Raw genomic sequence first — 26,237 nt, 5'->3', positions numbered from 1 at the left:
TGTATTCATAGCTTCACTTTAATTATCTTTGCAGACCAGTTAAACATGACACTCTGGTTTATGTGAAAAAAAAATATAATACAGATGCCCCCAAACGCGAAATGTTAATCAGGCAAAAATATTCATTGAGGAAATAAAAGATATAGTTGATTACAAATCTTGTCTTAAATAGAAGAAATATTATAAGCAACAATGGAAAGAAAAGAAAAGAAAATGCGCACATTTTTTTTATCTATCCATAATTGCTTTTTTAAATAAAACAGCATCCACACATCCTACCTTGGCCGAGGCCTTTGAGAGTAAAATTGTAATTTCCCTTCGCATGAATAACAGTTGTACCTAAATCAATGAACATGCAGTCTGGGAGCAGAAGAAAATGATAAAGTAAAAAAAATAAAGGAAGGCTGCAAATTGTCAATGTCTTAATCTATTGCACACAGTATGTCTTATATTATCTATATACATGACGTAAATGAAAACGTGACATCCTTTCATATCCAAAACTGTCATTTACAGAAAACTTCCCCCCACCATCTTCCAAGACAGTGTGTGTGTGTGTGTGTGTGTGTGGGGGGGGGGGGGGGGGGGTCTGAAACTTTTCTCTTTCTTGGGCTTCCTGTTTCCAACCAAAGCTGTCGTTTGCAAAGGGCGTCAGCAGACAGACAGATGGATGTAATGTGCTACATCTGAAATCCAAGGATGTGTTGTAGTTAGAATAGGAACGGACGTGCCCTGATAAATGCCAAGTAGATGTGTTAAGGGAAACACTCACATTATTCCACAGGGCTGTTTTCCACCATGTTTGCTGCAAGTTTTTTTTGTGTCTTCCTTTGAGCTTTCAATATCGTAGCATGTTGTTTCACCAGAAAACGCTTATCTGAGCTGCTCTGTTAAGGGACAAAACATATTTCTAGACACATGTACCAAAATGGGCATACACGCTCTCACACACAAACATATTCACACACATATGCACAATATATGTGCATTTAGACAGAATGGGAAAGTGACACTGATAGATACCAATTTCAATGCTTCAGCCACAAGAGTCTACTTAACTGCACTTTGTATAACACTTATTTATTAACAGTTGTGACCCACCATGACCAGTATATCTTTCAGTCTTTCAATGGCCCTCTGATTAGCTCGTCCCCGGGACACATATGAAGTTAAAATCACACTGGGGAAACAGGATGTGGGATATTTCATTAGACACACAGAGATTCCATGCTAAGATGTCCCATGTATTGCATGGCCAATTCAAACATTTTCTTTTGAGTAACTTTTTTTCCCACAGTTCATTTTCATTTCTTTTTTGGATTTGTCCCCCCCCCCCCCCCCCATCTCTCCCCAATTGTACTTGGCCAATTCTCCAACTCTTCCGAGCCATCCCCATCGCTGCTCCACCCACTCTGCCAATCCGGGTAGGGCTGCAGACTACCACATGCCTCCTCCGATACATGTGGAGTCACCAGCTGCTTCTTTTCACCTGACAGTGAGGAGTTTTGCCAGGGGGACGTAGCGCATGGGAGAATCACGCTATTCCCCCCAGTCCCCCCCTCCCGAACAGGCGCCCCGACCAAGCAGAGGAGGCACTAGTGCAGTGACCAGGACACATACCCACATCTGGCTTTCCACTCACAGACACGGCCAATTGTGACGCCTGACCAAGCCGGAGGTAACACGAGGATTCAAACCACCAATCCCCTTGTTGGTAGGCAACGGAATAGACCGCTACGCTACCCGGATGCCCCATACATTTTCATTTCTATTTGACAACTCATTTTTAGTCAACATGAGTAGGTTGTCTGGTCCGTTCAACAAAAAAAAAGAAACAAAAAGGGCTCAAAGTTAAAACAAACAGCAAAAAGATCTGGAGTAGTGTTGACTTTAAACAAACTGGAAGGATCAAACACACTGGAAATCCAAATAAATTATTTGCTCTCCCCTGAGGACAATACTTTGCACCAGGATGTGCAGTCAGGGAGTGTAATTCTAGTGTCTTTGTGTGCAAGTGCATGCATGTCAGTGTTAACGCTTACATTTCAGCCAGTATGAGCGGCAGGGCAAAGGCTTCAGAGGCCAGGTATTGAAGAGTGCTCTGGGCTGGTCTGGGAAGGCTGTTCACACACGCTGCCGTTACATTGAATACACTGGCCCCACCACCGAATGGACCACAGGTAGACGATGGGGAGAACCTGGGTAAAGGGGAGAAACGGAGGGAGATGAAAAGAGGGGCTTTAAATAAGCAGAGCAGGATCTTATCAGTCTCCCCCCCACCTCGAGTAGAGCCAAGGTACTACCCCTAATCAGAAAAAGCTGGCAAGGTATGTTGAATTAAAACAATAAAAAAAACACATTGAAAACAATGCAACAGCACATTATTTGATGTTTTACCTCGTGAATTTTATTGTTTTTTTCCAAATAAACACATTTCAATTTTGATTCTTGCAACATATTTCAACACAAGTTGGGACAGTAAAGCATTTCCTGCTTTGCCATTCCTTTTCACAACACTTAAGTGTGTTTAGAATCAGAATCAGAATACTTTATTCATCCCCAAGAGGAAATTGGGTTCTATTACAGACACTCACGCTCTAGCAAGGAAAAAAAAAACATCTAAAAACTAACAAGATAAAAGACAACAAGAAAACAGAAAAATAGAAACAAATAGAAATAACAGATAAAATAAGAAAAAAGAACAAAATATATAAATGAGCATGGTGCACATAACACCGTAGATATACTGTACTACCGCAGCACAAAACAAACAGCACAAAGGGACTGAAGGGGGACTTTAGGGACTGAAGACACCAAGTGATGAAACATTTCAGGTATAATTCTGTTCCATTCTTCCTGCAAACAAGTCTTAAGGTGTGCAACAGTACGGGGTCTTTGTTGTCGGATTTTGCATTTCAAAAGGCACCACACATTCTCTTTTGGGGAGAGGTCGAGACCGCAGGCAAGCCAGTTCAGCACCACACCCTCTTCTTCTGCATCCATGCCTTTGTAATGTGTGCAGGATGTAGTTTTGCATTGTTTTGTTGAAATATGCATGGGAGTCCCTGGAAATGATGTCATCTTGTAGGTAGCATAATGTTGCTTCAGAATCTCTATGTACTTTTCAGCATTAATGGTGCCATCACAGAAGTGTAAGTTACCTTTGCCAATAGCATTGACACAACCCCATACCATGACAGACCCTGACTTTTGGACTTGTTGATGGTAACAGTCTGGATGGTCCTTTTCATCTTTGGTCCAGAGCACATGGCATCAATTTCTTCCAAAAAAAGACCTGAAATACTGATTCGTCTGACCACAATACACATTTCCACTGTGTGATGGTCCATCCCAGATGCTTCTGAGTCGAGAGATGTCAACCGCGCTTCTGGACATTTTTTTATCTTTTTTTGGGGGGGATACTTTATTGATCCCCGTAGGGAAATTACGCTCTGCGTTCAACCAATCCTAGCGGTGTAGCTAGGAGCAGTAGGCAGCCGCTGTGCAGCACCCGGGGACCAACTCCAATTCATCTTGCCATGCCTCGGTCAAGGGCACAGACAGGAGTATTAACCCTAACATGCATGTGTTTTTGATGATGGGGGGAAAGCAGAGCACCCGGAGAAAATCCAGCTGTGAGGTGACAGCGCTAACTACTGGGCCACCATGCCGCCAAGGTTAACATGACAACATAACACAACATAACACCATGCCGCTGAAATGGTTAACATAAGGCTTCCTTTTTTAACTGGCATTTGTGGATGTAACTACGTATTGTCGTGCTTGACCAAGATTTGCCAAAGTAATCAGTAGCCCATGTAGTTATATCACTTATAGATGAATGATGGTTCTTGATGCATGCTTGTCTGCGGGCTTGGATAACATGGCTATTCAGTTTAGGCTTGTGCCCTTGCCCTTTACGCACTGAAATTCCTCCAGATCCTTTGACTCTTTTAATGATGTTATGCACTGTAGAGGGTGAACTGTCCAAATCCTTTCCTATCTTTCTTTGAGGAACATTGTTTTTAAACATGTTAATATTTTTCTCATGCATTTGTTGGAAAACTGGCAATCCTTGGTCTATCTTTGCTCCTAGAGGACAAGGCCTTTCCTGGAAGCTGCTTTTGCACCAAATCATGATTACAATCACCTGTTGACATCGCCAGTTTCAAATCACATCATTATTAAATAATTTTACCTCTTTACTAGCCCTAAATTGCCCCCATCCCAACTTCTTTTTTTTTTTTGGACTGTGTTAGGCCTGAATGGCAGGAATGGATGTATATCTGTAATGAAATACAAGTCGAAGTAAATTTAGAAATCACTGCTTTCTTTTTTATTTGCATTTTCCATACCGTCCCAACTTTTTCTGAGTTGGGTTTGTACATATTGTGCAGCAATTCAGCAAAACAACAGCGCTGTATTATTCTGTTCTTGCTATCTGCCTTTTTGTGGGTTCTTACTGGTAGAGGCTGAAGCCCAGCGTTACCGCAGCCATCAGGAGACCCAGCAGTAACATGAAGTGGAACAGGAACGAGGAACTGGAGGAACGGAACATTCTGTGTTCCGGAACACAGGCCCGCAGAACAGTGATCTGGGTTAGAGAACAATGAGAGAACAATGAGGGGGGCGGGGTAGCTAGATGGACAGAGAGAGTGAAATAGACAGAGAGAGATAGAAAGACAGAGACAGCAGAGAAAGACAAACAGAGAGAGAGCGAGAGAGAGAGGAAGAGAGATGGATAATGAGAGCGAGAGACAGGGAGAGAGCTAGAGAGAGAAAGAAAGAAAGAAAGAAAGTGAGTCAGAAGACAGAAGAAAAACTTACAAACCCACAAGAGCTGCCTGATTGTTGGAAGGAGAGAGCCACAGAGAGCAATATGTAACATTAATGCAAGTTTGGGTACAGAGACCAGAGAGAAAACTGTACAGTGAGGGAGAAAACAAAGGTGTAAACTGGGATTTTTTTCTCTATTGATAAATAGTTACTTTATCCATCTGGACCATGAAGACAGATTACACGATGCTAACTGGCACATTTTCCATGGTTGGGGACACGCTCCATATATGTACCTCAGGTTGAGATTTTTGAGTGGGTAGGACAAACACTGGTGAAGCGGCAAACATTAAAAGGTCATGAACAGGTCATCTACCAATTCTACAATCGATAATACTGCACAACAGTGTTATAGTTTGATGTAGTTTGTCATACATTAGATTGCCTGCGTTAGCTTTGGTCTGAGGGTGCCACAAATACAAGGATGGGAACAGTTTATTGCTGAGCTAATGGCACATAAGCGACAATGACTTCTACACTTTGTTTGTAGTTCTCGCTGCCAGAGGGAGGGACAGCTCTAGGAAATCACGGATTACAGCTTTAATCAATTTGCATGACGTTACATGACATTAGCCAACCTTCTTCATGTAGAATGTCGCCACCAGTTTGACTGCCTCAATGAAAGGCAGCAGAGGGCAGTAGTAAACCCCCACCCAGGAAATGGTCTGACTGTGCACCAGATCAAGCACGTTGAAAGGTATCAGGAAGCGTTGTTTCCCTAATAATCGTGTCAGCCAGGATGACGGGTACCTCCTCTGCAGCAACCTGTGAGAAATTGATGCAATTTTCTTGGAAAGTCCAGAGGTTTTGGACACAACCAAACTCTGCCTTGTATACTAGGTTTCCTGCTGTTACATTGAAATAGGCATAGGGGAGAAAATCGCTTGGTCTTATCATTCAATTCCATCCAAAGAGCGACAAAGAAAGAAAATGTTGATGTATTTGAAGCAAACCAACATCCTGGGGTAGATCAAGAGGAAGGTCTTGCACAAACTGGCCAGGAAGTCAAATATACAAAGCTTGTACATCGCTCTCCCAAACTGGTTCTCCCAACACTGCGAGAAAACCTAAAACATCCGAGAAAAAGCCATTATGCTCACAGTTCAAAGGGAAGGGAAGCTTAGCTATGACGTATCTGGCTGGCATCAATATTCCCATCTCAATCTTGAACATTTTAACTCAGACAATACAGTATACTTTGTTAATTTAATACACAGATGTACTAGCATAGCCTGTATGACAGTGGTATATATAAAGAATTAGAAATAATATCGATGCTCCCCTGAGATCTTTAACCTGAGGTTTTGGCCATTCTTAACTCACCGTTTGCTTATAGGGTTTAAGGAGAAAGAACAGGTAGATCCCTAGAGAGCCCAGCTTCAGGAAGATGCTCCTTCAGAAAAAGAGATGCGGAGTGGTTGGTCGGGTGGGGCATTCGGTGAATATGAACGTATGTGTATGTGCATGGGTTTGAATGTGCTTACCTCACCAGGGTCATGTTGACCTGCATGGCAAGAGAATAATCTTCAAAAGATGAGATCTTCCGGAAGATCTGAGGAAGAATCAGGTTGACTGAGGTGATGACAAAGGGGGGGAGGTACTGGAAGAACAGACTGCTCCACCAGTGGAGCCAGATCTAGGAGAGAAGATAGAGAAGATGAAGATACTTTATTGTCACTGTACAGACATACAATGAAGTTCATTCTCTGCATTTAATCCATCCTCTATACATACACACTTGGAGCAGTGGGCAGCCACAGTGCAGTGCCCGGGGACCGACTCCAGTTCTTTGTCATTGCCTTGGTCAGGGGCACAGACAGGAGTGTTAACCCTAACATGCATGTCTTTGATGGTGGGGAGAAACTGGAACACCCGCAGGAAATCCACACAAACATGGAGAGAACATGCAAACTCCATACGGAAAAGACCTGGGATGGCCTGTGGTTCGAACCCAGGACCTTTTTGATGTGAGGCAAAAGTGCTAACCACTGGGCCACCACGAAAAAAGAAGAAAATAAAGAGCTGGATGAGAGAAACAGAGAGAGACAGACAGAGAGAAAGAGATGAACAGACTGGTGACAGGTTAAAGGTAAAGCCAACATAAAGTGTCTTTGTAAGGTGTTGGTCCACCATGAGCCTCCAGAACAGCTTCAGTGCTCCTTGTCATAGGTTTCACAAGTCTCTGAACTCTACTGGAGGGATGGACACCATTTTTCTAAAACATATTCCCTGTTTTGGTGTTTTGATGGTGGTGGTGGACAGTGCTGTCTAACACGTCGGTCTAAAATCTCAACTGGGTTGAGCTCTAGTGACTGTGAAGGCCATAGCATATGGTTTACATCATTTTCATACTCATCAGACCATTCAGTGAGCCCTCATAAGATGTGGATGGGGGCATTGTCCTCTTGGAAGAGACTCATCAGGATAGAGATGTTTCATCATATGATAAAGGTGATCACTCAGAATAACTTTGTATTGATTTGTAGTGACCCTTCCCTCTAAGGGGACAAGTGGACCCAAACCATGGCAGGAAAATGCCCCCCACAGCACAACAGAGCCCCTGGACCCCCTCACTGTAGGGGTCAAGCATTTAGGTTTTTCCTTTAATTTGTCTCCCATCTGTGTATTGTATTCAAAATGTTTATCTTGTAAGTAAATATTCCTTTTGCAACATCTGTTTTCATAATCATGACATATCGTCAAAAGTTCAGTCTGGTGCATAAAAATCTCACCTTCTGGTCACAAGCCTGAGCTGTTTTAGAGGCAAAGAAGATGAGGAAGAAGGCTCCACCCAGCAGAGACAGAACTACCAAGTTTAGGATAATCCTCAGCAGGTAGAGAAGCACCCACTCAGTGAGGGTCCTCTCACCCTCACGCAGGTAGAACCTCCGATCCTCCACATACAACTTAGATGGACAGAGACAGAGGAACATGCAGAGGGTCTGTTTTGTGAAAGGTAAATGGTGAAACTATATCAACCATTGTCCAAAATTCAAGATATACCCCTTGTGCTGTGCTCACCTATTTTTAACCCCCTTTTTCTCCCCAGTTGTACTTTGCCAATTACCCCACTCTTCCAAGCCGTCCCAGTCACTGCTCCACCCCCTCTGCCGATCCGGGGAGGGCTGCAGGCTACCACATGCTTCCTCCAATAGACGAGGAGTCACCGGGAGCTTCTTTTCACCTGACAGTGAGGAGTTTCACCAGGGGGACGTAGCGTGTGGGAGGATCACACTATTCCCCCCAGTTCCCCTTCCCCCCTGAACAGGTGCCCCAACCGACCAGAGGAGGCACAGCTACCAGGACACATACCCACATCCGGCTTCCCACCCGCAGACACGGCCAATTATGTCTGGAGGGACACCCGACCAAGCCAGAGGGAACATGGGGATTCGAACTGGCGATCCCCATGTTGGTAGGCAATGGAATAGACCGCCATGCTACCCAGACGCCCGTACTCACCTATTTTTTAACATTAATGTTAATGTGTGTGCATACGAACAGGCTCATACATGCATGTAAGCATCCATGTGCCTACATGAGTGTTGTATAAGCATGCAGGTACAGTATTTGTCCTCCCTTACCTTGAGGTCATTTCTGATGAAGCTGCGTTTGAGACCGGCAGTAGCAGGATCCTGGATAGCAAAGTCCCAGCCACAGAAGATCTTATAACTCACATTCACACTGTAATGGTTCCCTAGCAGCCAACTGTGCTTAAAGCCAACCATTGTCCTGAGGGACACAATTACAATAACTGATTTACCCTGATTTTGAAATGAGCTGCGATGTTGTTAAAACATCACATCTTTTGTTTATTTAGCACGACTTGTCAATCATTTTTGTTCTGACCTGCGGACCACCATAATAAGACTGAGGAACAAGATGATCAGGATTCCACCGAGGAAGAGTAGAGGTGTATTTAAGCATGTCAAATTCAAGGAACCCAGTGTGTAGAACTTATAGAACACTGGAGAACGTTCCAAGAAGCCCTGGAGAAAAGAGAGGATACCAATACATAATACACACACACACACACACACACACACACACACACACACGTACAAACACAAAAACTTACCGATCCAAGGAAAAAGTCCAAAACTGAGTCATTGCCTTCAAAGCGCAGAGAATCTTGAAACACAAAGAGAATCAACAACACTGTGTATCTTTAAGGAGTGCAACATTTGTTTACATCATGCAATCTGCTGTTACAGCCCACTCACCGATAATGTTTCCTCTGCCGTAAAACGTGGTAGGCCCCAGAATGAAAGCCCATATGAGCACACAGTGTAGGAGGTTCAAGAACAACAAATATCTCAGGAAGACAAAATAAGCCTTTACACCGCCACCAAATCTACCTGTAAAAATATGGTGGTGAATGCAGGAATTTGTCAGTGGCTGGCCTCAGTCAGAGACATATAAGCTTATGTGGGTTATCCTGAAATATGTAGGCCTTTCTCACCTTCAATGATGTGCAGAGTGAGTTTCCAAGGCAACAGCCCTGATATAAGCCTTCTAAGATGTGCCCACACTCTCCTCCTGTTGATATTCCGACTTCGCCTCCAAGCTTCCCAACTACCAATACTGCATATTTCCAGCTTCCTTGCATCTCTAATTCATGGGTGTGTAAACAGGGTGTCTTATGTATGTGCTCTTGCTTTGTACATTGTGAAACATTCTCCACACAAATGCATTCACTAAAAGAAACCAAAGGCAATGCAAAGGCTGTTTGCAATGTGTTGAAGTTGTAATTATTAAGTTCTCTCACCTGACTTCTCTCTTCTGCTGCATACACGTTGGAAGACATCTGGGCGGCAGATGAGAGACCTTGTCTCTGAACCCTCTTAACAGGACAATGTTCTCTAGCTCCTGGCTTCCCCTTGGGGTCTTGCAGGCTTCCCAGTCCTCTTGTCTGCTCTGCTGGGGCCTGGCGGCCTTGGAACTAGGCAACTGGTCAAAGATCTCTGTCTGATAGTAGACATATGATTCCTCAGACAAGATGGAACTCCCACTCTCATCTGCAAGTAGAGTAAATTGAGAAACACACACAAAAACTTACCGATCCAAAGAAAAAATAGGCAGGCAGAGAATGACGTATAGACAAACAGATATCACAATTTCAGTATGAAAATGGAAGGCTATTGTAATTCGATGGAACAGAGGGAAGACATGATGTAACAAGATCACTTCAATTTCACATTGAATAAGAAGAAGCGAATCCACAAAGAACACAAAGAGCCACTGATGTTTAGTGGCTTTCTCACTTCATTCATTCATCTTGGGAGAGATATCCCTCCTCTGTTGCTCTCCCTGAGGTTTCGTCCTGTTTTTTTTCCCTGCTAAAGGTTTTTTTTTTTAGGGAGTTGTTCCTTATCCGATGAGAGGGTCTAAGGGCAGGATGTTGTGTTGCTGTTAAGCCCACTGAGGCAAATTTGTAATTTTTGATATTGGGCTATACAAATAAAATTGATTTGATTTGCTTTGATTCATTTGGCAGCACGCAATTAACATTATTCTTCTAAAAGAAGAAAAACAGTAAAGGTATCTATCAGTATGGGATTTTAAGTGTGTCCCGTTAAATTAGATTAGATTAGATTAGATTAGATTGGTTTTATTAGCCACACGACCAAGGCCAGTGGAATTTGTTTTCAGTACATATTAAACTCTGCAGTACAATATATAAATGGACAACGGCAAACACTCCACATATTATGAACAATACAGTTACACAATAACAGAAACAAACATAATATACACAATTAGCGGAATGATCGTATGCATGCCAATGGTGTGCGAGGAGGGGATTTTAGGGAGGAATTCATAGTCCTGATGGCTAGGAGAAAAAACTGTTTGTGAAGAGTTTAGTCATAGTGGACAGTGACCTGTAGCGCCTCCCTGAGGGAAGGAGCTGGAAGACGTAATGAGCAGGATGTGAGGGTTCGGAGATTATCTTCTTTGCTTGCCTAACAGTCCGGTTAGTATATAGAGATTCAACTGAGGGGAGTGGGTTGCATATGATTTTGGATGCATTGTTGACAATCCGCTGCAGTTTCTTCCGTGTTTGACTGTCCTTGCCGCTGTACCATACTGTAATAGAAGATGTTATGATGGAATTGATAATGGCTGAGTATTACAGAACAAGAAATTGCTGTTTGATCCGGTATTTTTTAAGCTGCCTAAGAAAGTAAAGCCATTGTTGAGCTTTTGCAATGATGTTTTCTGTGTTAATTTTCCACTTCAGGTTATTGCTGATGCGTGTTCCAATGAATTTAAAAGAGTCGAGGGATGGAGTCTCCATTCATTTGTATGGGTGTTTTTGATTCAGCATGTATCGGAAGTCAATAATGAGTTCTTGGATTCTGGCTGTATTAAGCAGAAGGTCGTTGTTTGTGCACCAAGGTTCAGCTTGGTCTACTTCAGTGTGGTACTTGGTTTCATCATTGTTGGAGAAGAGGCCTACAATGGTTGTGTTGTCTGCGTATTTTATTATTTTCACAGAACTGTCCATGGATGTAAAGTGGGGGGGGGGGGTGTAAAGTCAGAAGAGCCCAGGGGGAGAGAACACAGCCCTGAGGAGCACCTGTACTGAGGGTAAGAGGGAGTGAGGTTAGGTTGTTAACCTTCATCCTCTGTGGCCTGTTCCACACGAAGCTCCGAATCCAGTGGCATATGGCTGGGTCAATGTTCATATCCAAGAGTATGGTAAAGAGTTTGAGTGGGTTGATGGAGTTGAAGTTGGAGTTGAGTTGTTACTTAAATTTACGCATACAAATTCACACACATACACACAGATAAACACACACACACACACACACACACACACACACACACACACACACACACACACACACACACACACACACACACACACACACACACACACACACACACAATGTAGAACAAAAGACGCTGCAAGACACCCTCTTGTTCGCATTTAATTCAGTTTCATTTTCTTCCGTCTAGATTACTGTAACTCCCTCTACTCTGGCCTCAACCAAGCTACTTTAAATCATCTACAGCTGGTTCAGAATGCAGCTGCTAGACTACTAACCAGAACTAGCTGTAGGTCCCATATCTTGCATCCCTCCATTGGCTTCCCGTAAAATTCAGAATAATCTATAAGATCTTATTGATTACATTTAAAGCACTGCATGATCTTCTCCCCAGTTACATTTCTGATTTTCTCATTCCTCATTCCACTTCCTGACCACTCCGATCCTCAAACCTCGGTCTTTTATCCATTCCTCACTCCAACTGCAAAACAAAAGGTGACCCCACCTTTGCAGTCTTGGCCCCAAACCTCTGGAATAATCTCTCCCAATCCATTAGATTCGCTGAATCTTTGGACTGTTTTAAGCGGCTTCTAAAAACCCATCTTTTCAGGCAAGCCTTTTTAGATTCCCACCCCTGACTTCTGTTGTGTTTCATTTTTTAGCTTGGTCTCTTACCCCCAATGCCATGTTTTTATAATCATTCAATTTATTTTATGTATTTATTTGTTTTTTGTGTGTAGTGTGTAAAGCACGTTGTAACTGCATGTTTTTAAAAGTGCTATATAAATAAAATTTTGCTTGCTTGCTTGTTTGCTTGTTCGTACACTGTTCGTACACTGCTTGTTCATACACTGTAACAATGGTTATATAAACAGGCACATTATTGTTTTCACCTACCTGATAGGAGTCTCGTGAAGTTGACAGTTTTATGCTCCTCCATGTTTCTGTCCAGCACTTCTTTTTAGTCACATAAATAACAACCTAAACCGAAACCTAAACTGGCTCACATAAAATAAATAAATATTGATAAACTACTCACTAAAGACTTGCAGTGCAGCTTACACAACTACACAAACAATTTAGGCTCATAAGATGACTGCATGAAACAAGTTAGTTCCGCATCAAGTCTTGTTTTATCCTTTGATGATGATTTAACATCACTCCTGAAAACTGATGTCAGATTGGCATTGCCCGTTTGGCCATTTGTGTACAGTTCACATTCTGGCAGTTGAAACTGATGCTAGATCTGTGAAAACAAACTGCCTGCAGTTTCCTCTGACAGGTCTCAGGAAATCACATGACAGGATGCAGAAACAGATGTCGCGTTGGTGGTTGAAACGCAATAGGCACACACAAATGCAAGCACACAGACAGACAGACAGACAGACAGACAGACAGATAGACAGATAGACAGATAGACAGATAGATAGATAGATAGATAGATAGATAGATAGATAGATAGATAGATAGATAGATAGATAGATAGATAGATAGATAGATAGATAGATAGATAGATAGATAGATAGATAGATAGATAGATCGATCGATCGATCGATCGATCGATCGATAGATAGAACACATTCATAGTCATTGGGCTGAAAGGGATGTGCGGCACTGCAGTTTTTTAGGCCTGCGCTTCTGCAAAGAGTAGAGTTCATTGGACTTGGGTAAAGGATGGGCTGATGGATTAGGGCAGCACCGAGCTGTGGACTGGACAATTTTTGTTGCCGGTGGCAAGGGTACACCTGTGTACAAAATGCACTTTGTCCTGGTCATTTGTCCAGGGCAGGAATGTAACTTTCAAAATGTGATACTTGACTGTGTGCTGTCTAAGTGGATTACCCAAATTTGATAAAGAAAAAAAGTTCTTTGTCCATTTGCTTTGGATTGCATTGTCTAGAAAATCCACAAGATGAGGCTAGATAACCCAATTTCTCGAAATTACAGAATGCAACTCCTCCTCCAACTGTAACCATTGCAAACGACTGGATAACTAACATGTAGTGATGTGTAATAACCTGCCCCTTTTAACCCTTTTTTCCCCCCTTTCAATATATTGACAGACTATCCGCCAACATTTGACCCTTTTTCATCAGGTACATTTGGTCTCAGTCAGCAATTTTCTTTTAGATATCCATATTTTGAAATGCATTTCATAACAACCCAACTTTGCATAAGAATCTTGTGAACACATACTCATGCCAATGGTTTCCAAGATATACTTACTACAGGTTTCCGTGTGATTACAGGCAGCAGTCATTTAGGAACTGTCTCACCACCCACCCAACCACAACAATAAGCAACTCATCTGCAAAGGAGCAGAAGCAGTAAGTACAGAAGTCAATTCTGTACATCGGTTTCTGCATCCTGTCATGTTGATGGCAACATTTTATGATTCACCCACTGCACCCAAAAAAGTTCATAACCATTGTTATCTATCTGGCTTAGGGAGAATCTGTGAGCAAAATTCCAGATCATGATGGACTGTGTGGCCAGATACCTGTGAGCAGAGGGAGAAGGGAGTGGAGGTGAAGGGCTGGTGTAACTTCTGTAACCAATTTGTAACTGGTGAACCCAGCTGGGACTTCTTTTCATTTCATTTTCATGCCTGTTTATACTTCTTCCCAGCGATACATATCGTGGCGAGTTAGCATAGAGAATGAGAGATAGAAATCTCTTTCGATCACAGCTCCCGTTCCCCAAACACTGCACAACCCTAGAAGTACTCATATTCATACACCGGCCAGAACAAACCAGAACTGACAACAACAAAACGACCCCCCCCCCCCCCATGTGACAACTGGCGACATCAATCTAAGTCACAGTGACCATGACACTACACTTGCATCACACTTAGACACACACACACCTGCACTACAGCCAGATACACACACACCTCCTGCTAGACATGCCAGGCTGAGACGAGCACCAGATTGGACAAAAGATTTTGTTATGACTTAGAGTCAGGATGATTTTGTTATGTTAGTCACTGAGTTAGAAAAAGCAAATGTAACTTAATTTAATACATTGCATAGTAACTGTTAACTCGTTGTTCTTACTTGCATAGTGACTGTTAACTCATTGCTCATTGTGAAATGTAACATGTTAATGTTGTAATATTACAATTGCAAGGCTACAGTTACAATTTCACGATAGAAGTGTTTCCTTATTAAGAGGGATATGTGATGTTCTGTACAATTCCTGATTATATTGTCATGTGGAGCTTCATGTTATAACATGCTGTTGCACGGTAATACTGGGTCTTGCCGGAAGTACTCGAAGAAGAAGGAAAGACTTTTTTTTATTAAACAAGTTGTATAGAAGATACAATATTCAGTATTCAAATATATCTGTCAAACAAGAACAACAAATACAAACAACAAAGTTGTTAATATAACCAACAATAAAACAGAAAAAAATCAAATGGAGCTCTTCAAATAAAGACATTAAATAGATTGCAAAAACAGACAGTCTTTGCAGCTTTCTTATTTTTCGAGTCAGTGATGGTCTTAATGTATTGTTTGGTGTCATTTTCAAAAACTAAAAATAGGGGTTTAGAATGGCTAAATTTTATTTTATGATATAGAATTCTTTACTTTTGTTACTATTATTAACATGAATACCAAACAATACATTATTCCAAAGAGAAAAGTCAGGGTCAACATTACCAATAATATATCGTGATAGGTCTTTCCAGAATTTGACAGTATAAGGACATTGCCAGAACAGGTGCAGCATAGTTTCAGGGTGCAATTCACATAAAAAGCATTTTACACGCAAGTCTTTCTTAAACTTATTAATTAGATAGGCGTTTACAGGATAGAATCTATGTAACATTTTAAGAGAAATTTCCCTTATTTTATTAGTAAGAAGATATTTGTATGGGAGACACCATATATTTTTCCAATTCAAGTTGCCAACAAAACTAGACCACTTTGAGACAGCAGAAGGTGTACAAGTAATGTCAGATTGAAATAAGGAACGAATATTAAGGTTATTATTCCTTAAGGTGGTAGACAGGCAGACTTTACCCATGAAAGTTAATTTAGGATCAAGTGCCGGCAAGGATGCTGGTCCTTCGGAACCCCTTAGGAGGGTCAGAATTCCAGAAGGAACAGCATCCATGACCGTTGCAAACTCCTTTGGGGTAACAGGAATACCATAGGCATTAAGGAATTCAGAATACCTTAATAGGAGACCATTAGCATTAAGTAAGTAGTTGACTAACATGATACCATTGCTAAACCAATTTCGATAGAATAAAGACCTATTCTTAAATTTAATATGTTGATTATTCCAAATGAAACAGTTGTGTGGAGAGAAATTGTGCTTGTAAATTAAAGACCATGACAAAAGCATCTGTCTGTGGAATTTAGCTAGCTTTAAGGGAAGTTTCTCTATATTGTAATCACATAAAGTTCCAAATAGAAGTTGGGTTGCTCAGAAAATGCTTTATCCAATTAATCTTAAAGGTATTATTAAGAGTAGTAAAGTCAAGAAAATTGAGCCCCCCAGAGTCATATGTATTCATAATGACAGACCTCTTAACATAATGAGGCTTGTTTTTCCATAAGAAGTTGAAGAGTAATGTATCTTTTGCATTGCAAGTCTGCTTATGGACAAACAGAGGGATTGCTGCATAAATGAGATGGGATAAACCTTCTGCTTTTGCTAATAATACTCGCCCTTTAAAAGATAAATCACTTTGTAACCAATGGTTAAGCTTTTTCTTCGTTTTCTCAATAATAGGGTTAAAGTTTTCATAACATCTTTCTTCTTCATTTCTCATAATGATAATCCCTAGATAGGTCATCTTTTCCCTAACCGGTATGTTAGAGATATAGAGTAAATCCCTAGATAGGTCATCTTTTCCCTAACCGGTATGTTAGAGATATAGAGTATGTTACACTCTTAAAGAGAAAAAAGCTTGTATTCGTTCAAATTCAAACAAAGACCAGAGGCTGCAGAAAAAGGTTCTATAGTTTTAATAGCAATGGGAACTTGACTAGCATTCTTAAGGAATAGGGTAGTGTCATCAGCAAGTTGACTAATTACACTGGTCTACAAAAATATAGTTTTTTTTTCTTGCATGGACTTTGGAAACTGTTTTTGTCTAATTTTGGGCTGCTGAATCCAAATCTGAGCTCAGATTTGCTCTATCACATCAAGTTTTTGTGCTATCTGTATGCTCCTTATTCAGGATTTTACAAAAGTTGACCATCTAGTCTGGCAATCTTGGTGGGGATAAAAATGACCCCTATTCATTTCCTAAGTAATTTCATGCTAGGCTGAATGTTTATTTATTCATTGTAATCATTTTTGCATCTATCGATCTTCTAATGCAAGTGTTTTTTTAACTTCGAGTGTAAAATTGCTGTTTTCTCAAAAATAATTATTTTTCATAGTTCAAAAACCTGATGCGATAGGTAAAAACTAATGCCAGATTTGGATTCAGCACCCAAAAGTTTGCTAGAATCTGTTGAAAAACCCCATGCAAGAAAAATTGCGTTGACCAGTGTTATAATATCTCCCCCTGCAGTGGAAATCCCTTTTATAAGACTATTCTTAATATGATTAGTAAGGAGTTGAGTACATAGAAGAAATAAATACGGAGAGGCCGGACAACCCTGCCGGATGCCACACTTCAAATCAAACCTCAGAGATGTACCACTTTTCAACTTGATGGAGCTATTACTATTGGCATACAGAGTTTTAACAGCTTGACAAAAGAAGTCACCAAAACCAAAATTTTCCAGGGAACTAAAAATAAATTTGTGTTGTACCGTATCAAAAGCTTTATAGAAGTCCAAAAAAAGGAATGAAACTGTCATCAGGACATAAGAATGAATAATCAATTACATCTAAAACCAGCCTGATATTGTTAGAAATGTCTTTTTCTCATAAAACCCAACTGAACTTCATCAATAATTGGATCTAACACAGATTTAATTCTTTTAGTAATTATTGAAGCAAAAACTTTGTAGTCATTATTTAACAAAGAAATGGGCTGCCAGTTATCAATAAAAAGATCTTTTTTGGGTTTGGGAATTAAGGTGATCAAACCTTGTGTCAGTGAAGGAAGAAGTGTACCTTTACCTATACTTTCCATGATTACTCCAAGCAGAAAAGGAGCTAAGGGTTCAGAAAAAGCCTGATAAAATTCTGCAGAAAGGCCATCGACCCCAGGAGACTTGATAGACTTGAGATGTCCAATTGCATAATTGACTTCCTCAGTAGTTACAATATACTCACATAGCTTTCTATCATTTTGCAGGATTTGAGTGGTGTTGTTCAGGGAATCCAAAAAAGCAGTACATGATTGCTGACAAAATTTAGAGTCATATAACTTCCTATAAAGCTAGAACAATAATTAGCTATTTCTCTGGGGTCATCAGTAATATTGTCATTTACATTAAACAGTTCAGTACCGTTAGCAAAGGCGCGACCACCGACGAAATATGCCGTCTTCCCTTGTTCGCGAGCGCCCCCAAAGGCCAGAGCAGCATCCTTTTCGATCTGACGGACTGGGACAAGTCCTCGGCAAAGCGCAGGTTGTTCTCTCGAAGGCAGGTTGATTGTTTTCGCCGCTTTCCAAACTGCATCGCGGGAAACGCGTGAGGTGAGCTGGATAATAATCCCTCGAGGTCTGTATTGTATTTAGAAATCATGTCAGGACACAGCGCTGTCGCTCGACACAACCTCTCCGTGGCATTCTTTATTTAGACTGACACAGCATCAAAGGCAGACCCGATCAAACAACCCAGAGCCCGCAGGCATCACCAATCGATCCCAGCACAATAGAACAGCACCAAATCAAATGCAGCACTGTCGATGTGTGCATACATAACATCCCCCCCCCCCCGGCAGGATTTCAAACATGAAAGGTTGACACAAAGTCCTCTAGGTGGCCAGGGCGTAAACGTGTGCGAACAGGTCGCGGGGCGGCCTGAGGCTGGGCAGGCCGAGGTGGGGAGGGAGATGGCAGGGGGAGCTGAGGCCCAGGAATGTCTGGGGCCCGTGTAGGAGCTGCATGAAGCCCCGGGGCGTCTCACCATGCTGAGGGAATGGCTATGGTTGTGTCACCAGCTGTGTGGCGGAGCTGACACCTTCCGTAGACGACTGGAGTGCCACCGAGTGCCATCGCTGAGGAGGTAAGTGGCTGGGCCCAGCTGACGGGTGACTTGGAGAGGAGAGGACCAGTATGAAGCCATTTTATTGTCCCTGTGGGGCCTGCGGACCCTGACCCAGTCTGACACATTGATGTCTGGCACCCTGGTTCGTTTTGACTGGTCAAACCGTTGCTTCATCCGCGTCTGCTGACGAGTGACTGAGGCTCTGACCCCAGAGGGAGGTGCCTGAGGTGTGGAGGGGCGGAGCCTGTCAAGGGGCATGCACAGTTCCCGGCCTAGCATGAGAGAGGCTGGGGAGACGCCTGTGGTCGAGTGCTGTGTGGCCCGATAGTGCAGCAGAGTGTGACGGATGGCCTGCGTGAAAGAGCACCCTTGGGCCATGTGTGCTCTGAGGCCGTTCTTCAGTGACTGGTGAAAACGTTCAACGCCGCCATTGGCCTGGGGGTGGTAGTACGCAGTGCGTATATGACGGATGCCCTTGCTTTCGAGATAAGCAGTGAACTCAGCAGAGACCAGCTGAGGGCCGTTGTCAGTGGTGATGGCCTTTGGGAGGCCCCAGCGAGAGAAAAGAGAGTCCAGGAAGTCGATGATGATCTGTGAGGTCACAGTGCCGGAAGTGGTGAGTTCAGGCCATTTTGAGTGTAGATCGTAGGCGACCACCATGAAGCGTTGGTGGTGGGGAACTCCATGGATCTCACCACAAATGTCCAACTGCAGGTGTTCCCAGGGCTGAGAGGGCCAGGCGAGAGGTTGCAGGGGTGGGGGAGCCTGGTGGCCAGTCTTGCCACTCACAAGGCAGGCAGAACAGTCCTTCACCAGAGCCTCAATATCTCTGTCTATCCCCGGCCACCACACCAGGTCTCGGCAGCGCTGTTTCAGTTTCACAATGCCCAGGTGGCCTTCATGCGCCGTATTCAAAACACGTGCACGGAGAGCACCTGGGACCACTGTGCAAAACCCACGTGCCACGCAGGTGTCGTTCCAGCAGGAGAGCTCCTGTCTGACTCGGGCGAACGCAGCCAGCTCCTCTGGGACCTTGTGAGGCCAGCCGTTCTGGATGTAGGTGCGGAGCTGGGAGAGGACAGGGTCCTGTTCGGAGGCTGCCCTCAGCTCCTGCAGAGAGACAGTGGCCTGGAGGGGTGTGTGTAGCATTTGGACAATGTCCTTTTCCACACAGTCAGTGTCCGTCTGTGGAGCTGGGGTGGAGACAGAGCGAGAGAGCAGGTCGGCGACAACATTGTCTCTGCCTGGGGTGAACTGCAGGCTGAAGTTGTACTGGCGGAGGTGGTCAGACCAGCGGTGCAGCCTCAGGGGTTTGTGGCCTGTCCCAGATGTGGACAGCAGCGCTGTCAGGGCCTGGTGATCTGTCCTGAGGGTGAAGGAGCGGCCATAGAGGTAGAGGTGCCACCTTTCACAAGCCCAGATACAGGCTAACGCCTCACGCTCACCCACGGAGTACCGCTGCTCGGTCAGGTTGAGGGCACGGGAGGCGAAGGCAATGGGCTTCTCCACACCGTTCTGGGTTTGAGACAGCACGGCCCCTATCGCTGTGGCTGATGCGTCACAGGTCACAAAGGTGGAGCTGGAGATGTTGAAGTGAGCCAACACTGGTGGTGAAGTCAGTTGAGTCTTGAGATCACGCACAGCGTCACTGCATGCCTTTGACCACACCCATGGCTCGTCCTTACGCAGCAGCTGGCGCAGGGGGGCTGTGGTCGCAGAGTACTGGGGAAGAAACCTCAGGTAGTAACTTGTCATACCCAGGAAGGAGGCGACCTGGGCGGCCGAGCTGGGCTCAGGGATGGCCTGAATGGCGTCCACGTTGGATTGTAGTGGAGTTACACCGCTCGCTGACAGCCGGAACCCCACGAAGTCGATGGCTGGCACAGAGAGGACACATTTCTCAGCATTGAGAGTTAGCTTGTGCTTGGACAGGGCTGCGAAGACCATGTTAAGGCGCTTGTCGTGGATTTCACTGGTGGGCCCGTGTACCACTATATCGTCCAGATAAATGGCCACGCCCAGTATGCCAGCCAGCACGGAGACCATGATTTTCTGGAAGCAGCTAGGGGCGGAGCTGAGACCGAAAGGCATCCTGGTGTAGCGAAACACTCCTGCATGTGTCACAAAGGCTGTGAGGTTTCGGCTGCTGGGGTGGAGGGGCACCTGTAAGTACCCCTGTCTGAGGTCGAGCTTGGAGAACACCTCAGAGCCATAGAACTGAGCAGTGAGTTCTTCTGAGGTGGGCAGTGGATACTTATCAGGGACCACTGCCTTATTTACTGCACGTAGATCGACGCAGACACGCAGGCCCCCCGACTTCTTCTTAGCCACCACGAGGTTTGAGACCCAAGGTGACGCGTCCACCGGTTCAGTGATGCCAGCTTCCAGCAGTTGTTGCAGCTCGGCGGAGACCCCATCACGGAGAGCCAACGGGATGCGGCGCAGTGGTTGGATGACAGATTTCACAGCAGGGTTGAGGAGAGGTTGATGGGTGAAGGCGGAGAGGCAGCCCAGCCCCATAAACAGCGATGGCCACTTCTGCTGCCAAGGTGTGGCGACAGTCAGGATTGCTGCCCCCCTTGTGTCTAAGAGGGAGAACCCCAGAGCGGAGAACAGGTCCAGGCCCATCAGGTTGGCCCCACGGCGTGCCACATGAAAAACTGCATTAGGCACCAGCTTGGTTCCATAGCGGACAGTCAGTTGGAGAGAGCCAACCAGATCGATTTTGGAGTCACCATACCCACAGAGGACAGCTGAGGGTGCGGACAGTGGCAGTGAACCGAAAAATTGACTGTAGGTATCAACATTCAGGAGAGACACACTTGCACCGGTGTCCAACAGCAGGGGAATGCACACATCATTAATGTTGACTGTGCATGATTTGAATGACACTGGCCCAGAGCTCACGTTGTGAATGACGGCGGTTGAAGACTGGGGGGTGTGGCCCTCTGACCCAGCCGGGGAAGATCGCCAGACGTTGGCAAAGTGATTGTGCTTACCGCAGCTACGGCATGTCTGGCCACGGGTAGGGCAGCTCTGAGCCCTTGAAACATGAGACCGAGATCCACAGTTACCACAGGACTGTTGAGGGCGGGGCCGAGAACGCCGTCGTTGCAGTTGCAAGACGTCCCCAGTGGAGTCGGCGCCCGCCTCGCTCTGGCTGGGTTGCGTCCCGAGGGGCAGCCGTGAGTAGAGGGAGGAGTCGTTGGCAGCTTGACTGGAGGTGGCCACTTGCTGTGTATTTAGCATAGCAGCACACTCAGCTGCTACCTCAACCTGTAGTGCGATGGTAATTGCTGTGGACAGCAGCAGACCGTCTTTTTCCAGCAGGAGAGTCTCACACACCTTTGCGTTGTTGGTGTGTTCGATTAGCTGGTCGCGAACCATCTCGTCCTGAAGCGCGCCAAACTTGCATGAGCTAGCTAGCCCTCGCAAATTAGCTACGTACTGCTGCACAGACTCACCAGGCAGTTGGTGTCGCTGACGAAATATAAATCGCCGAAGGAGGGCACTCTGTGGAGCAGCGAAATGGGTGCTCATAAGTCCCACAGCTTCGGCAAAGTTTGTGACGTTCCCCAGAGACCCGAGCACACGATGACCCTCTGCTCCCAAGCAGTGTATCAACAGAGCCGTCTTCCTAGCCTGGCTCACGTCGTCGAGCCCTGAGGCGATGATGTAATTTTCAAAACTATGTAGCCAGCGAGTCCATGGTACCGGAGGCTCGCCAGGTAATGCCAGGAAGGGGGTAGGTGGTGGGAGGGAGATATCAGCCATCCTCGTCGCCAATATTGTATTTAGAAATCACGTCAGGACACAGCGCTGTCGCTCGACACAACCTCTCCGTGCCATTCTTTATTTAGACTGACACAGCATCAAAGGCAGACCCGATCAAACAACCCAGAGCCCGCAGGCATCACCAATCGATCCCAGCACAATAGAACAGCACCAAATCAAATGCAGCACTGTCGATGTGTGCATACATAACAGTCTGGAATCTCCTTTTCTCGGTTGGCCGAGCCGATGCACCGTATCAACTACATCAGGAAACTCGGCCTTGTGCTCAGGTAGGATGGACTGACAGATCCTGTATCACCTCTCTGCGGACGTCCTGGTCCTTAGATTCCGCTACACCGTAGAGTCGCAGGTTCCAACGTCGGTAGCGGCTTTCAAGATCACCTAAACGTTGTTCCATCAGGCTTGCTTTCTTTTCTGCCACGCAGACTCGTTCCTCGACGTTTGTCATTTTCCCTTTCACATCTCGAATCTCAGCACAGGCAAAGTCAGCGGGGTTTCTCCAGACTGAGATTTTCTGCACAATGTCTGCACTGCTATCTACAGCTGGACCTCGTGGGGTCTTGCTTTTCTTAGCAGCCGGGGGTTTGGATGGTGTCATAGGCAAGGGAGGAAAATCTTCATCCGCGATAGCTGATGGTATACAGGTCGAACTTCCATGCAGTAGTCGTGTGCCGAAGACGCGAGGGGACTCTCCTTCGCTGAGTCGGCCATGCTCGAATAAGTTTAACGGTTTAAAACGACTAGAGTAACGATGAAGGTGACTAGCACATCAACACAAATCATACAACACAGCTCTTATAGCGTTGTAATACAATAGTCTATTCGAAGGTTGTGTTCCGTTCCGCTTGTTTTAGAAAATATTAGCGATCAGCTCTCGAAAACGCGTGCGCTCACGTCGCCATCTTGGGCCCGTCCGAATAAGGAAAGACTTGAAAAAGAAAAAGTGAATAAACCGACGAATGCTACAGCCGGCTTCATTTGTATTCTTACCACAATATAACACATAGACATGCAGAATGTTGCTTCGCATTATTTCCTTACACTTGTGGAACCTGCCTAGCATTTGTTTGTAAGTTTGTATTTGCAAAAAAGCACAATGCGTTTTTTTAGATAGCTGTGCTTTGTATTTGCAAAGCACGCCGTGTTTGTGTGTTGTATTTGTAAAGTATGGTGTACATATTTGCAAATCATGGGGCATTTGTAAATCATGATATGCAGTGTGTTTGTGACATTTTGGTAGCTTTTTAATGCCATACTTTTCCCTCCATATATCTACGTTTGAAGACATCTTGCTGTGAATTAATTTACAGTTGTTGGTTTTAGCTGTCAACCTTTGCCTCACCAAGAGAGGTTTGCTGATATGTTTTCTCAAATCATAGATTGAAACGTTTGCCATTTCAGATTGTATTGTTCGTTGGTTCAGATTGGCAAAGTAGTAGATAGCGGGTGTCGGGAGAGAAGCCCTGAATAGGACTATACCATTTGTGGAACTATTTAGGGTCTTCTTATCAACGAAACGCATGTACACGTTGCTGCTAATTAAGTTCAGTTTTAGTTGTAGATAATAATCGGCCTGACATCTCTGGTTCTCTTTTTTTGTTTTGTTTTGTTTTGTTGTTGTTGTTCAGCGATAAGTTTCCAAGAGCAAAACCGTCGTCAGTCGTGTCCACCCCCGTGGAGAAAATAGGTCCCCACTGCCCATTTGCAGTGTTCGGTTCATCAGCGTGTCTAAGCGAAGGCACGGCAGCAGGTTTGACAGGTCGTGTGACGAGGTGAGTGCAAAAAAAACAAAACAAACGAAAACAAAACAAAACCGACGACTGTTTACATTGAGAAGTATCACAGCAAGTGTAAAAAGGTCTCATTGTTTTGTTCTCCGGTTCGGTTTTCTGCCCGCCGTTGCCACATGTGAACTTTGAAGATGCCCTGTTTGAGTCGCCGACTAGCTTTCAAACTGTCGGTCGTTGATCTTCAGAGCGCAAAAGCCAACAACTATTCCGATCAGTCAGCAAAAGCAGTGGGTTTTCCCAAACACACGATGATGTTTTGTTTGTAAAGCCTGGAAAAGAAATGCTTCAATGTTACCGCGTTTGTTATTTGTTTATCGCTCTTAGATTCAAACACAAGCCGTGACTACCGGATGTGCAAATATAGAGTTGCAAATTGTTGCTCGCAGAACCAGATAATCAGAACACCTTTTTGTTTCCGCTTTGGTGGTAAATATTCTCCTTTACTATGGACTTTTTGATGGACCAACGGTTTTGAGTGAAGCCTCGGATGTCATATTAAGCATATCTCTCGTCTAAAGTCTGTTCGGTGCAAAGCAGTATTGAGCCTTGTGAGACGGGGATTTGAGCACAGCCTTGGGATTTACAGAGATAGACTCGTCGGTGCTGGATTCCTGGGGAAAATATGCCTTCTATAATGCATTTTATATGCCTTTTACAATAACAGAACAGATGATTGAAAAGTTGCAACAAATTCGGGAGCGTATAGGCCTGAGACGAAAACAGAGAAGACAAACTTATCCCACATTTCCCCCCTACTCTTGCTTTAGCCTCAGTAGTTTCAGGTTTTGCAAATGTGTGTGTGTGTGTGTGTGTGTGTGTGTGTGTGTGTGTGTGTGTGTGTACACAGGGGGAGGACAATAATGGAAACACTATATACATATTATATGTTATTCTATATATATATATGTGTGTGTGTGTGTGTGTGTACAGAGGGAGGACGAGATAATGGCAACACAGAGTCCTTAATAAGGAGTAGGGACACCCTTTGCCTTGGGGACAGCTTCAGACCTTCTGTGAATGCTGTCATACAAGTGCTGAACTGTTTATAGTGGGTGTCTTGATGCATGCTCAATAATCCAGGTAAGAAAATCAAAGAAGGTTGAATCAGTTCATCTGGATACGTTTATTGACAGATATGTTTCATCACTCTGAGAAATGAAACGTTGAGTGATGAAACGTATCTTTCAATAAATGTATCCAGATAGACTGATTCAACCTTCTTTGATGTGTATAGTGGGATATTGGACCACCCTTTAAGAATGAAAGAGTCAATTTCATTGAGGGATGAAGAAGGTGGAAACATATTTTCCACTTTGCGCTCCAGAACCTTCCATAAACCTTCAATGATGTTGGGATCTGGCGATTGGGGAGGCCATGGGAAGTGTTTGACTTAATCCAGGTGTTTATAGAACCACTTTTGAAGTAGTTTAAAAGTGTGTGGGGGGGTATTATCGGCTTGGAATATGCGGTCATCATGAGATAACAGTGTTTTCCCCATAGGGTGTACCTGGTCTTGTAAAAACATAGCATAGTTTGGCCATCTTACGACTATGCAGAGCAATCCTGGCTACCCATACCATAATGGATTTATCACCATGTTCAACAGTTGGCAACAGATATTGTGTGTTGAACGTATCCTTTGGCTTTCTTCAAACATAACTCCCTCCCAATATAGTAAAAAGGGTGGAAGACAACTCATCAGATCTTACTTTTTCCCTACTGCTCAGGGATCCAGGTTTAAGCGTCCTCATGCATTGGCCTTGGATGCAAGTGGTTTCCTACCAGCACCCTGTTATAAATTACAGCTTTGTGAAGTACAGTGTTCCTTAAGACTGGGTCATAGAGGTACACTTCCAATTATGTGGTCATTTTTAAGGCCTTCTGTGTGCCTTAGATAGAAACAGAGCGAG

General features: G+C 44.2%; 2 protein-coding genes across 4 annotated transcripts in view; one reads left to right on the top strand and one right to left on the bottom strand.

Annotated features, from left to right (window-relative positions):
* Positions 1 to 16: 16 nt before the first annotated feature.
* tmc8 (transmembrane channel-like 8) lies at positions 17 to 12,794 on the bottom strand. Its single transcript, XM_056281091.1, has 17 exons — positions 12,507 to 12,794; positions 9,605 to 9,854; positions 9,299 to 9,447; positions 9,060 to 9,194; positions 8,915 to 8,967; positions 8,686 to 8,825; positions 8,421 to 8,568; positions 7,569 to 7,742; positions 6,321 to 6,472; positions 6,160 to 6,229; positions 5,794 to 5,903; positions 5,415 to 5,601; positions 4,464 to 4,594; positions 2,043 to 2,198; positions 1,102 to 1,180; positions 773 to 887; positions 17 to 686 (listed from the first exon to the last, which is right to left on the bottom strand). Exons 1-16 carry the CDS (start codon positions 12,547 to 12,549, stop codon positions 774 to 776), a joined length of 2,091 nt encoding a protein of 696 aa, XP_056137066.1. The 5' UTR covers positions 12,550 to 12,794; the 3' UTR covers positions 17 to 686; position 773.
* Positions 12,795 to 24,259: 11,465 nt separating this feature from the next.
* The window catches only part of tmc6b (transmembrane channel-like 6b), a 43,445-nt gene continuing 41,467 nt past the window's right edge, over positions 24,260 to 26,237 (top strand). For all 3 annotated transcript variants that reach the window (XM_056279574.1, XM_056279573.1, XM_056279575.1), the window contains exon 1: positions 24,260 to 24,309. The gene's annotated coding sequence lies outside the window, so the exon portion shown is untranslated. The remainder of the gene's footprint in view (positions 24,310 to 26,237) is intronic.

Source organism: Lampris incognitus, chromosome 5 (genome assembly GCF_029633865.1).
Source record: "Lampris incognitus isolate fLamInc1 chromosome 5, fLamInc1.hap2, whole genome shotgun sequence".
Taxonomy (NCBI): domain Eukaryota; kingdom Metazoa; phylum Chordata; class Actinopteri; order Lampriformes; family Lampridae; genus Lampris; species Lampris incognitus.
Note: the sequence above shows the minus strand (reverse complement) of the source record. Positions and strands in the feature narration are given on the sequence as shown.